This window comes from Canis aureus, chromosome 8, assembly GCF_053574225.1.
Source record: "Canis aureus isolate CA01 chromosome 8, VMU_Caureus_v.1.0, whole genome shotgun sequence".
In the NCBI taxonomy this organism is placed as follows: domain Eukaryota; kingdom Metazoa; phylum Chordata; class Mammalia; order Carnivora; family Canidae; genus Canis; species Canis aureus.
In genome coordinates this window covers 59737246-59751797 of record NC_135618.1, presented here as the reverse complement: position 1 = coordinate 59751797, position 14552 = coordinate 59737246, and the positions used below count along the sequence as shown (strand labels likewise).

Here is a 14552-nt window from a genome sequence, read left to right as displayed (position 1 = left end):
GGGCCCAGAGTGGATGAAGTTGACAGCCAAGCATTTGGACTTTGTTCTTGGGAGCTTAAAATAGAAAAGGTACAAGATCTGAGGTGGGTGGGAAGAAATCACTTTGAAGGTTGGAGACGTGAAGGTTGAAGAGATGGGCCGGTCTGAAGCTGGAGCACTGTCAATTAAAATGAGTGGGGGGGATCCCTGGGTGGCTCAGCGGTTTAGCGCCTGCCTTCGGCCCAGGGCGTGACTCTGGAGACCCAGGATGGAGTCCCACGTCGGGCTCCCTGCAAGGAGCCTGCTTCTCCCTCTGCCTGTGTCTCTGCCTCTCTCTGTGTGTGTCTCATGAATAAATAAATATTAAAAAAAAATAAAAAATAAAATGAGTGGGGTAGGGCAGCCCCGGTGGCACAGCGGTTTAGCGCCGCCTTCAGCCCGGAGCGCGATCCTGGAGACCCGGGATCCAGTCCCACGTCGGGCTCCCTGCGTGGAGCCTGCTTGTGTCTCTGCCTCTCTGTCTCTCTCTGTGCCTCTCATGAATACATAAAACAAAATCTTAAACACACACACACACACACACACACACAAACGAGTGGGGTAAAGTTGTGAGAGGGGAAAAAAAAAAAAAAGGAAGAATGCAATACAATTGACAACATCCCCCTAAGGCAGGTGTTTCCCGGTTCTACTGGGGAGTAAATGGGTTCCGCGAGGCTCGGTGACTTGACCAAACTCGCACAGCACAGCACGTTGGTGGTGCAGCCTGGCTGTCGGTCTTCCCTTTGCAGCGCCGCAGGACCCGGCACAGGATGAGGACGCGACCCGGGCAGGTGGCAGCGGGAAACCGCCTTTTCGGTTCAGCAATGGCGGGAAAGCCTGGCGGACGGCGGCTGTGAGGGGGGCGGGTGGCCGCCGAGGGTCCCGCGGGGCAGAGCCGCGGGAGGAGGAATCTGGGCCTCGGCGGCCGCCGTAGCGGCGCCGCTGGAATCCCCATGGCAACGGCCTGAAGCAGCGGGAGCTCCTGGGCGGTGCGGCCGCCGCGGCCCATTGGACGAGCGCGGCGCGGAATCCGCGAACTGGCCGTGGCCGGGAGAGAGCAGGTGCTGGGGACGGGCCGCTGGAGGAAGCCGGGGTGCGGGGACAGCCAGGGGTGCGGCCAGGGTCAGCCTGGGGCCTGCGAGGGGGACGCCGCCCTGCATCCCCGGACCTCCCATCCCCACTGTCCCGACCAGGAACCAGCGTTCGGCCTCAGTTTCTCCAAACGGGAAATGGGGGGGGGGGGAGGAGAGTGGACACCCCAGTTCACCCCTCTCAGCCTCTGAGACCCAGGACTTTCTCTCCTCTGCAGCTCCTGGACTGACTGGCCCTGTCCTGACCCATGGACGTGAGTTCTAGGCCCCTTTCCAGGAGCGGCCCTCTTAGGGCCTTAGATTCGCCCTGTCTTGAGCCCGAACCGGAGGGGGGGCTGGTTACCCAACCTAGACCCTTCCAGCGCAGGACCAGAGCTGTGAGAGCACCAGGCATAGACATCACACGGAGAGCACATTCCCACTCTTCCAGGGGAGATGAGAAGCTTGCCAAGTCATCAAGGAGAAGAGGCATCCCAGGCTGAGGGAACAGAGAGGGTGGGCTTTGGAGGAGCTGCTAGGACTTTAATATGGCTGGAGTATAGAGGAGGAGGGGGGAGAGGTAGGCAGAGCTAGATTGGGGCTTTGTCACCGAGATAAGAAGTTTGGACTGAGTCAGTGGGAGCCATCGATGGATTGTAAGAAAGGGCAGGATACACAGCACAGCTAGTATGGAAAGGGGCAAAATTGCAGGTTGGAAGATATCTAGGGGCCAGTAATGTGGCCTGAGGGATGGCAACGTGGTGCAGAGGAATCAGAGATGATAGATATGTATGGAGAAGCATTCTGAGCGGAAGATCAACAAGTCTTGGAAAGTTCTCCAATGACCAACAGGTACTGATGGTCCTGAAATGGGGATGACAGGGAAAAGTCACATTTGGGGAATAGGATAGTGTAATCCTAATGACTCTCTACCCCCCATTTGGTGGCTGCTCCTCCCCTCTCATCTCAGACACCTCTGCTGTCCCCCCTTGGTATTTCTGTGTTCCTGGACCCGTGGCCCCTCCCACCTCCTTGTCACCCCTTCCTCCTGTGCTTGTCCAGGCCTCCTCTAGCCCGTGGAATCCAACCCCGGCTTCCGTCAGCAGTCCTTCCTTGCTGCTCCCCATCCCTGCCATCGTGTTCATCGCTGTGGGCATCTATTTGTTGCTGCTCGGCGTAGTGCTGCTGATTAGGCACTGCCTGCTGGTGAGGGGCCTGGTGGAGGCCGAAGGGTGGGCTCTGGGGAAGAGGAACCGGTCAGTCAGTGCCCTCATCTGCAGGTCCTTACCCTGAGGCTCCTCTGCCATTTATCCCTGCATATCTCCCTTTCGAGGTCCCTCCTTTCCCCCCTCACCCTGGCTCAGATCCCACGCCTTTTCTTCTCCTAGGCCCAGGGCTGCTGCACAGACTGCAGCTCCCCCTGCAGGAAGCAAGGCGCCTCCAGGCCCCAGGACTGTTGCTGGACCTGTGCAGAAGCCTGCGATTTCCCTCTGCCTAGCCCAGCCCACTGCCTGGATGCCTGCTGCCCCCAGCCCACCGAAGCTGTGAGTTCTCCTCCCAGCCCTGACCCCCTGAACCCTGACCTGGACACTCTCCGCACATTCTTTTGTTGGTGGTGTTCAACAACACTGATTGCTGAGCACCTACTCTGGGCTGGGCCCAGTTCCAGAGGACTGGGTTGGTTGGAGACAGCCAAAGACAGCATAAACTTGGAGAGAAGAAAACAGGGTGGCAGCTGGGACGGGTGTGTAACATGGAGGGCATACAATGGCTTCTGAAAATGGTGGTTAAAAGAGAAAACAACCCTGCACAGAGCTCCTTCTGTTCACTGAGTGAGTACTACACCCCAGATCCTGTGCCGCTTTATCGTCATTATCATTTACTCAACAACCCTGAGAGCTGGGTATTTTTAAAAACATATATATGTATATATGTTTTTAAAAAGCAAACTATATATATACATACACATATGTATATGTGTGTGTGTGTGTATATATATATATATATATATATATATACACACACATACACAGAAGGGGATCCCTGGGTGGCTCAGCGGTTTAGCACCTGCCTTTGGCCCAGGGCGTGATCCTGGAGTCCTCGGGATCGAGTCCCACGTCAGGCTCCCTGCATAGAGCCTGCTTCTCCCTCCCCCTATGTCTCTGCCCCCTCCCCTGTCTATCATAAATAAATCTTAAAAAAAAATGAAAAGAAACAGAAAGTGCCAATCACCGTATAAAGCAGTCATGTAATCAAGGCTGCCGCATTTTGTATGTGTCCCCGGTATACTAACATAGAGTACTATCACTGTTGTGTTATATACCATTGTTTGGCAATGATGGGGTCATACCATGAATACTGTTTCATCACTTCTGCTACTTGTCCTCTTTGACTTGACATCACACCTTGACCACCTCTCCATGCCTATGTATGTAGATAGGTAAGTATTTTTATCCTCCTTTTTCAGGGGGAGGAGTTGGCTGAGGGAGCTTCAGTCACTTCTGCAATGTTACATAGTAGAGTCTTGCACAGCAAATTGCTCCATTGTGTGTCGAAACAGATTCCTCAGGGAGAAGCCTGGCTCCCAGAGGACAGGCCATTTTTGCTTTTGTGGGTTTAAAGATGTTAAATGTAATTGACCACCTTCCTATTTTGGGCTCCAAGCTAGACAGCAAAGTTCTTGCCCTTGAATTTGTGACCTTCCCCAGGAAGAAAAAGGGAGGTAAAAGATGAAGCAATTTCATAATTTAGATTGACTGTAGCTGGTCAAATTCCCAGGAGATGTTGTGAGTTTTGAAGTAAATTATGGGGCAAGGGGCTCTCCTCTTACAAAAAAAAAAAAAAAAAAAACAGTTTCTGGTTTCCTAGGGGTAGCTGGGGAAGGGATCCCAAGCCTGAGGCTAAGGGGGCAAAGGGGAAAACGAAGATGGCCCTGGGTCCTAAACACTGCCTGTTTTATAGGAAATGCTCAGTTACAAAGTGATTTCTGGCCCCTATTGGGGGTGTGCTGCCCCTTGCCCCTTCTGTTGGTCAGGGCCTCCCCTTGGTCAGGGTGAGGATGGAGTGAGGTGCAGGGAGTTCCAGCCCTGGAGACCTCAGAGCCTGATCTACCTGGCCTCTGCCAGAGCCAGGAAGGAAGGATTCTAGAATGGCACAGGGCAAGGCAGAGTCATTCTGTCCTTGAGCTGCCTTTGCATAAAGTACTGTAAAGTGTCTGTTCTTCAGTTTCCTTATAGTAACAGTAACAACCAAACAACCACAATTATGACAAAGCTCTTGCCTACTTTACAGCTGTGAGAAACGGGCTTCAAATCCAGAGGCTGGAGTGTCTTACCTGAGGCTCAGGCTGGGACTCAAACCCAGGTTTCTCTTCCCCTCTGGGGGAGACACCTGCTGCTTTGCCTTTTTCACCAAGCATGTGGCAAGGATCTCATTCACTTGTTCACACATTTCTTCACCTACCAAAGATCTGTGGAGTCACAGTTGAGGCACTGTGCTAGGCCCTAGGGGCTCTGCGAAATAAGGTGGACACAGTCCCAACCCACATGGGGCTTCTACTGTGCAGCGAAGGAAGAGAGGAGGAAATAGGCAGTTAGGCTAGAGCATGAGAAATGTAATGATACATAGTATGATGGTTGGTTCTCAGCCATGTGCATGATCAGAGGCACAGATGAGACAGATGCAAAGCCCAGCATCCACTCCCCACACCCCAGTAGGTGTGGGATGGGATTGGAGTCTATGAATTTTTAACAAGTTCTTGTGTGATTCTGTTGCACGCCAGGGTTAAGAACTACTGTTGGTTGGAGGTGGCAGCCGGGTCAGGGGGCAGGGAGCACAGAGAGCTATGGCAAGAATCACTGCCTTTTCTTGAGTGTTCACTGTGTCCTAGACATTGTGCTGGGTTCCTTTCCCTGATTCCCCACTGTGAGCCTCTGATGCTGGCATTCTGTTTCAGAGCTGACCAAATAGGCTCAAAATGTGAGTTAGCAAACCTGGGCCTGAGCCTGATTCAAATCTGAGCCTGAGCTCTGACCACCAGAGATGGCCAGCCATCACAAAATCACAGTGAAAGGAATCAAAGCAGAACCTGCAGAGCCTAGAGAGACACAAGGGTTAAGAGGCTTGTGGCATTCTTGTTTATGTACTGAAGTAGCAGATTCCTTCTAGAAGCCACATGGCTGCTTGTGAGAGTCGAGACATCCATTAGACAGTTATTAATGACTAGTGGACAGAGTCCAGAAATGCTTTTAATACCCTCTCCTTTGAGGTGAAGGCGGCAGAGCCTCTTTCAGCCACCAGTGCTGTGCACAGAATGACCGTGTGGTCCTCCAAAAACCCCCAGAGCCCACTTCATCCCAAACTGGGACTCCTCAGGGACCCCCCCCAAACCACCCCTTCATTAGATGCAAGAAAACCACTTCACTATCCCTTCCACCATGGCTTCTAGCCTCCTCCTTGAGACACAGTTCTGCTGGCAGCAGCCAGCCCAGTTCAGACCCCGGTCCCTGCAGCCAGCAGATCCCTTCCCCTCACTGGAGCCCCTAGTGATATCTGATCTTACCAGTCATCTGACACTGCACCCCCAAACCTCAGCTGTTTCAAAGGTCATTCCCCTATTCCTGGCTTGGCCTGGCATCTGATTGAACTGTGCAACTGTGACTGTCACTAGCTCTGCCGCAGGCTTCAAGGAGCCAACCGCCTGTCACATCCTGGGTGTGGCCCACTTCGGCCACTTGGCCTGACTCCAGTCCATGCGTGAAGCAGTCACAGATCACCCCAGTCACCAGGCAGGAGAGGAGTAGGCTGAAATAGACCAGTTCTCCCTTCTTGTCACTAAGGACATGCTGTCCTATTCCCCAAGAGACAAACTCTTCTGTTTCCCCTGGGAGCTGAGAAGTCCTCTTCTTTCTTCTTTGCCCAAAGAGGGGGAAATGATTTTCATTCATCCACTCGTTCAACATTCATTTCTATCTCGCATACCTGTTGAGCACAAGTCCCCATGCTAGCTCATTGGTGACATGAGATGAACTGTCCCTGTCTCCACAGACCCAGAAAGAAGCTGATATTTCTGGCCTTAGGAGGCAGTGGGGTCGAGGAGGAGCTCCCTCTCTGAGCCTCCATTTCCTCTTTTGTAAAGAGGCCCCCTGCACAAGATTCTAATAAATAGAAGAGAGGTGACTCTTTAAAACATTTTTTCAGGGATCCCTGGGTGGCTTGGTGGTTTAGTGCCTGCCTTTGGCCCAGGGCGTGGTCCTGGAGTCCTGGGATCGAATCCCACATCAGGGTTCCTGCATGGAGCCTGCTTCTCCCTCTACCTCTCTCTCTCTCATGAATAAATAAAATCTTAAAAATTTTTTTTTAAATCTGCAAATTACCATTTTCTTTTTAAAAAAGATTTTATTTGGGATCCCTGGGTGGCGCAGCGATTTGGCGCCTGCCTTTGGCCCAGGGCGCGATCCTGGAGACCCGGGATTGAATCCCATGTCGGGCTCCCAGTGCATGGAGCCTGCTTCTCCCTCTGCCTGTGTCTCTGCCTCTCTCTCTCTGTGTGTGTGTGACTATCATAAATAAATAAAATAAATAAATAAAATAAAAAGATTTTATTTATTTATTCATGAGAGACACAGAGAGGCAGAGACATAGGCAGAGGGAGAAGCAGGGAGCCTGATGTGGGATTCGATCCCAGGACCCCAGGATTGTGACCTGAGCCGAAGGCAGACACTCAACCACTAAGCCACCCAGGTGCACCTGCAAATTACCATTTTCAAACACAATTGAGATTTTTCAGAATCATTCATGAATACAGGGCATGCCTTGCAAGGAGTAGGTACTCAGAAATGATGGAGATCCTGCAGTTGAGTCTTAGGCCAAGGAAGAAAGCCACAGAACCAGGTTCTTTTCATCATGGATGGAAAATGTGTGTGCACTCCCCCTTGTCTCCTGACTTGGAACTGAATGGGGCCACAAGGATATAGTAGAACCATCTTTGAACTGAACATTGGGACCTAATGGAACAGGGCTACTTGATCTTTTAGTCCCCTTGCCTATAAAATGGGAAGGGAGGGCAGCCCTGGTGGTGCAGCGGTTTAGCGCCACCTGCAGCTCGGGGTGTGATCCTGGAGACCCAGGATCGAGTCCCACATCGGGCTTCCTGCATGGAGCCTGCTTCTCCCTCTGCCTGTGTCTCTGCTTCTCTCTTCTCTCTCTCTGAACGAATAAAGAAATAAAAAATAAATAAATAAATAAAATAAAATGGGAAGGGAAGAACCCCTTGGATAATTTCTTCCAGCTCCTGCACTCAGCTGTTTGGAACACTGCTTCCTTGCTGAGTTCTCAACAGCACAGGGAATTGATTTGTTCCCAGGACTGGTAGATGGTACCCTTTGTTCCACTGGGCAAATGGGGCTTTCCAGGCCTCTCTGTTGCCTTCTCCCTTGAGAGGGAAACAGCTTCGGGGACTAGGACTCTGGCCCACCTCCTTCACCCCCTTCTCCTTTCCCTCAGGGCTGGGGCCCTCGCTGCCCTCGCTGCTGCCCACTCTGTGACTGTGCTTGTGCGTGCCAACTTCCTGACTGCCAGAGCCTCAACTGTCTCTGCTTCGAGATCAAGCTCCGATGAAGATCCAGACTTCTTGCCCCTTGGAGAGTGGCCAGCCCCCGGGGCCACCAAGCCCCCATCCCTGATGAGCCTCCAGGCACTTTTCTCCAGGCCACTGGAACCACAGATGGCCTGCTCAGCTCCTCCCCCTGGGAACCAGCAGTGGAGAGCCTGGCTCCCTGCAGAGCAGGACTCAGGGAGCCCTTGGCCAGTTGGACCGAAGCCCCTTTGGAGGGCCAGGAGAGAGAGGGGCTAGTGCTCTGACACGAGCCTCTGCCTGCCTCTCCCCTCCCCACATAAACTATTATAATTGAACATGAGGGTGGGAGACACTGCTCACCACTGACCACCTTATGGGACAAACTTCAGCCCTGAGTTTCAGGATATAGGGTACCCCAGCCACACCTTATCCATGGACTCTTGGTTGTTTTGAGGTGAGTGTAGCATCTGTATCTGCTCTCCCACCAAAAGAATGGTCTCTCCAGAATCACAGGGCCTAGAGGGGAGGGAGGTCTGAGAAGACAGGGAGGCCCACAGATCTGAATCTCCTTTCCTCTTCTTCCCTCCCCACAGATCCCTGTGCAAAGATTGATTTCTTTTGCCAACTTCTGAGGGCTGGATTTCCAAGGAAATTCTTCTGAAGTACGGTGAGTGGACAGGGCTCCCCATGCCCCCCAAGTAGGGCAGGCCCACGGTTTTCTCCCCCTTCCCTCACTTTAGGCCCCATGCTGGCATGAATGTCAGGGGCTTCAGGTTTCCCTATATATAGGTCCCTGCCAGGGGATCCGTGGCAAGGAAAGGGCAGGGGTCACCGGAGGAGGTTGGGGACATTGGCTGGGGGGAGGGCAGGAGCTGCCTTATAACCCAGCCCGGGAGCAGCCTGGCTCACTCGCTGCTGACCAGGCTCTGCCCTCTCCTTCAGCCTCCTCGCAGGTGGGCGCCAGCGGGACGCAGCAGGGGTGGGGTGGGGTGGGGCCTAAGGGGCCCAGAGTAGGAGGGAGGCCTGGCCCCTCGGACGAGGGGCTCGCGGTGTTGCTGGGGCTGACCCCTAGGGGCAGATTGGATTCGGAGGGGGAAGCCAGGTCCCAGGGAGACGTTTCCGCGAGGACTCTGGCGCCGCACTCCCAGACTCGCCGGGGCGAGCGGGCGCCGCTGCAGGCCGGTCCGCGCTGGTCCCGGGCGGAGAGCGCGTGCGCAGCGGTGCAGGGCCGGCCCCGGGGCCCCGAGCCCGACGGGCGCGGCTGCGGCGCCCACACCCGCGCGGGCCGGCTGCCCGGAACCGCTGCCGCCCGGCCTCCGCCCTCCGGCCTCCGCCCGCCCCGCCGCCCTCTCGCGCTCCTCCCCGTGCGGCCGCTCTTCCGCCTGGACTGGTGACCCCGGGAGGGCGGCCCCACGCCCCGGAGCCCCTGAACCGGCTAGCGGAGCCCGCGGGCGAGGTCGGCCGACGCCCGGCCTCCGGGTTCTGCCCCAGCGGGTCACTCGCGGGCGTCCCGCGGGCCGGAAGCCGGGCTGCCCCGGGCCGCGCCGGGCGGGGGAGGCTCTCGCACCCGCTTTCCCCCTCCCCACCTCCTCCGGTGCCCCAAATGGGCTGAGTCACGGCGCCCCAGAACGTGCCAACTGGGGGGGGGGGGAGAGGGAGGGGAGGGCCCCGGCGACCCGCAGGATGTGGCCCGAGTCACGTCTTAGGGGGCCGGGGGAGGGATCGTGTTCTCGCCGCGCTGTCCCCGCCCAAGCGCCGCCTCCGGGCTTCGCCGTTCGGGGGCGGCCTCTGCACTGTTCCTCGCCTGCAATTGGACGCCAGGGCGCCTCCGGCCCCCTTCAAGGGAAAAAACCCGGCGGAGGCTGGCGCGGCGCCTTTATAAGGCCCGGCGCCGCCTCCCTCCTCCCCGCCCCCTGCGCCGCCCCCTCGGAGCTGAATAGGCTGCGTTCGTCCTGGAACGCGCCGCAGAACCGGGGTCCTGGTGACGACGGCCGCGTTCGCTCCCTCAGCCCGCTCGCCCGCCCGCCGCCCTCCACCGCCGCGCCCCGCAAGCCCGCCCCCTCCCGTGCCAGGTGAGCGCCCCTTGCCACGTGCGAAGGTCAGGGACCATGGAGAAGGATCCTGGGGGACCGTCGGGGAGGGCAATCGGAAGCCCTCCCCGCCCCCACCCCCCATTCCCAGCATCTCCCACGCCCCACCACCACCCACATGCTCCAGTCCCGGCTCCGCAACCCTCTCCGGCTTGGGTTCCCCGGGTGTGCGGCGCAGTGCCGCGGCCCCGCGCGCTGAGTCATGGCGGGGGAGGAAGCAGGACGAGATGAAGGGCCATTCTTCCTCTCCTCTTCTTGCTGAGACCCCAGGTGCAAAGCGTTATGACCCCTTTGCCTCTGCGGGGATCCTAAGAGGCCGCGAGGGGTGGGGGCCAGTTCTTATAGTGCTTTAGGGTTTCCGAAAGCGTGGTTGGTCTCTGTCCTGGGAGGTGGGCGACCCCGGCGAGGAGGGGGAAACCCCTAGGAGGCGCCTGATGACCCGTTAACACTTTCCGTGTCTTTCCTTATCGGGTGACCTTGATTGGGAGCCTGGAGCAGCTGCAGCCGTGCGAAAAGACGGGAGCATTTTCAGGGGAAGGGGTGGGGCTCTTGCCTCTCTACAATTCTCTTAACCCTGTATGAGCAGTGAGATCGGCAAACCTTACCCCTTTCCGCCACCTCCGGCTGGGCTTCCTCTGCTTCCCTTTCCTGGGCTTCTGATTACATTTCTGCCCCTTTTTCTAACACCCTTTTCCTAACACCCTCCCTCAAACCTGGGGGGAGAAACTTGACCTTGGGATGTCCTTGAGGCCTTCAAGCCTGGGCCAGCCCTGGGATCTTGGGTGGGTTGAAAGGCCCTGGTGGTCAGAAGATCTGGGTTCTAATCTCAGCTCTGGCCCTTCTGCTGTGGGACTCGAAGCACAGAACTTTCCCTCATTTCAGTCCTTGGGTTGGGCCCTCTGCCTGCCTACCACCTCTAAATTCTAAACTACTCTGGTTCAGTTCTGCTTCTAGGCAAGGTGACCCCATGGCAGAGCGCAAGCCAGAAGGGTCCATCTTCTACATGACCTGTCTGTCCATGGCTCTGGCCTATTGCGTTTCCCCAGATGACAGTACGCTACCCCACCCTCAGCTGGGAAACACCCAGCAACAAACAGAGTTAGGAAAGGTACAGGAGGCAGGCCTAGTATAGGGAAGTTGGGAGTAGGGGAGGGCTGGGGACAGAATGTGCCCCAAGACATACCAGTATGGAGCAGGGGAGGTAAGGAACCTTTGTCCGGACCACCAGGCAAGGGGCCCTGCTTGTTGGGAGACCATGGTGAGACCCAGCTAACCAGTTCTCCCCCTTTCTGTATCCTTTGCGTAGGAACTGACCGGCAACATGCCCTACCAATACCCAGCGCTGACCCCGGAGCAGAAGAAGGAGCTTTCTGACATCGCTCACCGCATTGTGGCTCCGGGCAAGGGCATCCTGGCTGCAGATGAGTCCACTGGTATGGGCAGGACACAGTAGGAGGAGGCGCTAGGGTTGAGGCTGATGGGCTGATCCCATTATTTCTGTATGATTCCCCCTTCCAGGGAGCATCGCCAAGCGGCTGCAGTCCATTGGCACTGAGAACACGGAGGAGAACCGGCGCTTCTACCGCCAGCTGTTGCTGACCGCCGACGACCGTGTAAACCCCTGCATTGGGGGTGTCATCCTATTCCACGAGACACTGTACCAGAAGACCGACGATGGGCGTCCCTTCCCCCAAGTTATCAAATCCAAGGGTGGTGTTGTAGGCATCAAGGTGAGGAGCCTGGGTCTCAGGATGTGAGATTTGAGATGAGTCTTGGAGAGAAAAGGCCAGAGTAGTAGGCTGGGGGATTGGGGTGGGAGCCTGGAGACTTGGGGATGGAGTCTGTCCCAGATCACCTCCAAAGCATATGCAAGAAAAGCTAGAAACTTCTGGAACCTGCTTGGCCTTTTTTTTTTTTTTTTTTTTAACATTTTATTTTTAAGTCCTCTCCACAGCCAGTGTGGGGTTCAAACTCACAACTGTGAGATCAAGAGACACACACCACCGACTGAGCCAGCCAGGTGCCCCTGCTTGGAATTTTTAATCCTTGTAATTCTCAGAGCACGGTATTCCCTTCATTGTACAGACAAAAAATCAGAAGCTCAGGGTAGTTGGAAGTGTTTGGCTCACCGAGTTAGTGGTAGGAGCCCCGGCTCTTGTTCAGTCACATCCCTGTGTATTTTTCTCCTAGGATCAGGTTGTGTAACTAAGTGAAAACATTCGCGGGACGCCTGGGTGGCTCAGCGATTGAGTGCCTGCCTTCAGCCCAGGGCGTGATCCCAGAGTCCTGGGATCCAGTCCCACATCACGCTCCCTGCATGGAGCCTGCTTCTCCCTCTGCCTGTTTCTCTGCCTCTTTCTCTCTGTGTGTCTCTCATGAGTAAATAAATAAAAATTTTAAAATAAAAAAAAGAAAATATTCGCAAACCATGAGATACTGCTTGAGAGGTTAAGGAAAGTCGAGGACAGAGTAGAGTATTAGAGGCCACTTACCCTGTCTTATGTTGTTGCGCCCGCCCCCCCCCCCCCCCCCCACAGGTGGACAAAGGTGTGGTACCCCTGGCAGGAACAAATGGCGAGACTACCACCCAAGGTGAGAACTGTTCTCCTTGCTCTCCAGACCAACCCCTTCCACGCTGCTATCCCTCTGGTGAGTGCACCTCTTCTGCCATGCTCTGACTCCTCTCTTCCCCCTCCAGGGCTGGATGGGCTGTCTGAGCGCTGTGCCCAGTACAAGAAGGACGGGGCTGACTTTGCCAAGTGGCGCTGTGTGCTGAAAATTGGGGAACACACTCCCTCAGCCCTTGCGATCATGGAAAATGCCAACGTTCTGGCCCGTTATGCCAGCATCTGCCAGCAGGTGGGCCTGCAGGTCCCCCAACAGGCCACCTTCCACCTCATTTGTTTCTAGTGTCAGCTAGCCTGCCACCCATCTGTCAGTATACATACCACCCACCTCCCTGAGGCAACTGTTCTGGATCCTCACCAAGCATCGGGCCTGGGCCCGTGAAGGACCCTGGAGGGCTCTGTGAGCAGAGGGGCAGAATAGGGATTGTGTGGGTGGCTCAGAGGAGATGCCTGTAGGAGTACAGTCCACTGATGGCTGTGAAGCCGAAGTCTCTGTCATGGAGATCAGATCTTGGCTGATGGCTGTGGGGACCTAGAGGTTAGGAGGCCTCATGGCTACTCTGTCCCTCACCCCCACAGAATGGCATCGTGCCCATTGTGGAGCCTGAGATCCTTCCCGATGGGGACCATGACTTGAAGCGCTGTCAGTATGTAACTGAGAAGGTAAGTTGCCTGCCTGGCTGGGCAGTGTGGGGGCTAGGCAGCTGGGCCAACGCCTTTTGGGCTGACTCCTGCCCCCGCCCCCCAACTCCATCCCAATCCACTTTGACCCTGCTCTGCTCTAGGTGCTGGCTGCTGTCTACAAGGCTCTGAGTGACCACCACATCTACCTGGAAGGCACTTTGCTGAAGCCCAATATGGTAACGCCAGGCCATGCCTGCACCCATAAATATTCTCATGAGGAGATTGCCATGGCAACTGTCACAGCACTGCGCCGCACAGTACCCCCCGCTGTTACTGGTGAGACTCCACATCCTCATCTTGATCCCTGGAGGGTAGATGAACTGTAACCACAACCCTTATGCTCATTTGGTCAGATTTCCAGGTCATCTTCTAGAGGCTTCTGCTAATCTCCAGGTCTTTGATGATAACCACTTACCCTACTTTATTCTTTGTTCTACAGGGATCACCTTCCTATCAGGCGGCCAGAGTGAGGAGGAGGCATCCATCAACCTCAATGCCATCAACAAGTGCCCCCTGCTGAAGCCATGGGCCCTGACCTTCTCCTATGGCCGAGCCCTACAGGCTTCTGCCCTGAAGGCCTGGGGTGGAAAGAAGGAGAACCTGAAGGCTGCCCAGGAAGAGTATATCAAGCGAGCCCTGGTAAGGATGGGACCGGAATTGGGCCGGGTGCCGGGGTGGGTGGAATTCTGATGAGACCTCACTCTGGCTCCTCTCCCCTCTTAGGCCAACAGCCTCGCCTGTCAAGGAAAGTACACCCCAAGTGGTCAGGCCGGGGCTGCAGCCAGCGAGTCCCTCTTCATCTCTAACCACGCCTACTAAGCGGAGGTGTTCTAAGGCTGCCCCCTCAACACTCCAGCCCCCACCCTCTCCCACACTCACTCTTGAAGAGAGGGCCTCACCTGGGGCTCCAGGCTGCTCTTTCCCATCACTTTGGCCTCCCATGTGACATTGGTGTGTGGTGTTGTCTGTATATGCTAACTCCGTTGCTCTTTCCAGCCCACTGCCAATAAACAACTATTTAAGGGGGAGTCTGCTGTCTGTGTCTGGTGTTCAGGTTAGGGGAGGGCCCAGGGAGGTGACAGAGCATAGAAGAGCCCTTGTTTACTGTTTTTCCTTGCGAGGCAGAAAAAAATTGAACAGGTTGAGAGAGAACCTTCCTGTTTTGTTTTATGCCAAGGGCTTCAAGAAGAGATCTTGTGACATTTTCTTCCAACCATCAAGGGCTTTGCCCCCTTCTACTAGCAGTACCCAATAAGGTTCATAGTTGGGGACTACATGTGTAACTGTTAGGCTCAGCCTCACTTTGATTTTTTTATTTTTAAAAGATTTTATTCGTCAGAGATCCACAGAGAGAGGCAGAGACAGGCAAAAGGAGAAGCAGGCTCCCTGCTGGGAGCCTGATGTAGGACTCGATCCCAGGACCCTGGGATCATGCCCTGAGCCAAAGGGAGATGCCCAACCACTGAGCCATCTAGGTGCTCCCACT

The 14552-nt window shown here is 55.4% G+C and overlaps 2 protein-coding genes and 1 long non-coding RNA gene across 5 annotated transcripts; 2 read left to right on the top strand and 1 right to left on the bottom strand.

Annotated features, from left to right (window-relative positions):
- Positions 1 to 1589: 1589 nt before the first annotated feature.
- LOC144319307 (uncharacterized) lies at positions 1590 to 3392 on the bottom strand. Of its 2 annotated transcripts, none has more exons than XR_013385172.1 (4): positions 3321 to 3392; positions 2672 to 2796; positions 2128 to 2327; positions 1590 to 1952 (listed from the first exon to the last, which is right to left on the bottom strand). It is a non-coding gene; the product is annotated as an uncharacterized LOC144319307 (long non-coding RNA). The 2 variants fall into 2 exon arrangements; XR_013385171.1 differs by having other exon boundaries at positions 1591 to 1952; positions 2117 to 2327.
- On the top strand, positions 1964 to 8333 carry LOC144319303 (uncharacterized). The gene is made up of 4 exons (XM_077907225.1): positions 1964 to 2294; positions 2477 to 2632; positions 7593 to 8119; positions 8259 to 8333. The coding sequence occupies exons 1-3, from the start codon at positions 2010 to 2012 to the stop codon at positions 7704 to 7706; spliced, it is 555 nt and encodes a 184-aa protein (XP_077763351.1). The 5' UTR covers positions 1964 to 2009; the 3' UTR covers positions 7707 to 8119; positions 8259 to 8333.
- Positions 8334 to 8462: 129 nt separating this feature from the next.
- Positions 8463 to 14094, top strand: ALDOA (aldolase, fructose-bisphosphate A). Of its 2 annotated transcripts, none has more exons than XM_077907214.1 (9): positions 8463 to 8618; positions 11062 to 11188; positions 11274 to 11485; positions 12293 to 12347; positions 12454 to 12614; positions 12962 to 13045; positions 13168 to 13342; positions 13506 to 13705; positions 13790 to 14094. In XM_077907214.1, the coding sequence occupies exons 2-9, from the start codon at positions 11077 to 11079 to the stop codon at positions 13883 to 13885; spliced, it is 1095 nt and encodes a 364-aa protein (XP_077763340.1). In that variant the 5' UTR covers positions 8463 to 8618; positions 11062 to 11076; the 3' UTR covers positions 13886 to 14094. The 2 variants fall into 2 exon arrangements, with proteins under 2 accessions (XP_077763340.1, XP_077763341.1); XM_077907215.1 differs by lacking the exon at positions 8463 to 8618 and adding an exon at positions 9597 to 9737.
- The last annotated feature ends 458 nt before the right edge of the window (positions 14095 to 14552 follow it).

Coding starts and splice junctions, on each gene's coding strand:
- ALDOA (XM_077907214.1), top strand. CDS start 11,077: ATGCCCTACCAATACCCAGCGCTGACCCCGGAGCAGAAGAAGGAGCTT. Junction 11,189..11,273: donor GGCTGCAGATGAGTCCACTG/GTATGGGCAGGA, acceptor TCCCCCTTCCAG/GGAGCATCGCCAAGCGGCTG. Junction 12,348..12,453: donor TGGCGAGACTACCACCCAAG/GTGAGAACTGTT, acceptor TTCCCCCTCCAG/GGCTGGATGGGCTGTCTGAG.
- LOC144319303 (XM_077907225.1), top strand. CDS start 2,010: ATGACTCTCTACCCCCCATTTGGTGGCTGCTCCTCCCCTCTCATCTCA. Junction 2,295..2,476: donor TGATTAGGCACTGCCTGCTG/GTGAGGGGCCTG, acceptor TTCTTCTCCTAG/GCCCAGGGCTGCTGCACAGA. Junction 2,633..7,592: donor GCCCCCAGCCCACCGAAGCT/GTGAGTTCTCCT, acceptor CCTTTCCCTCAG/GGCTGGGGCCCTCGCTGCCC.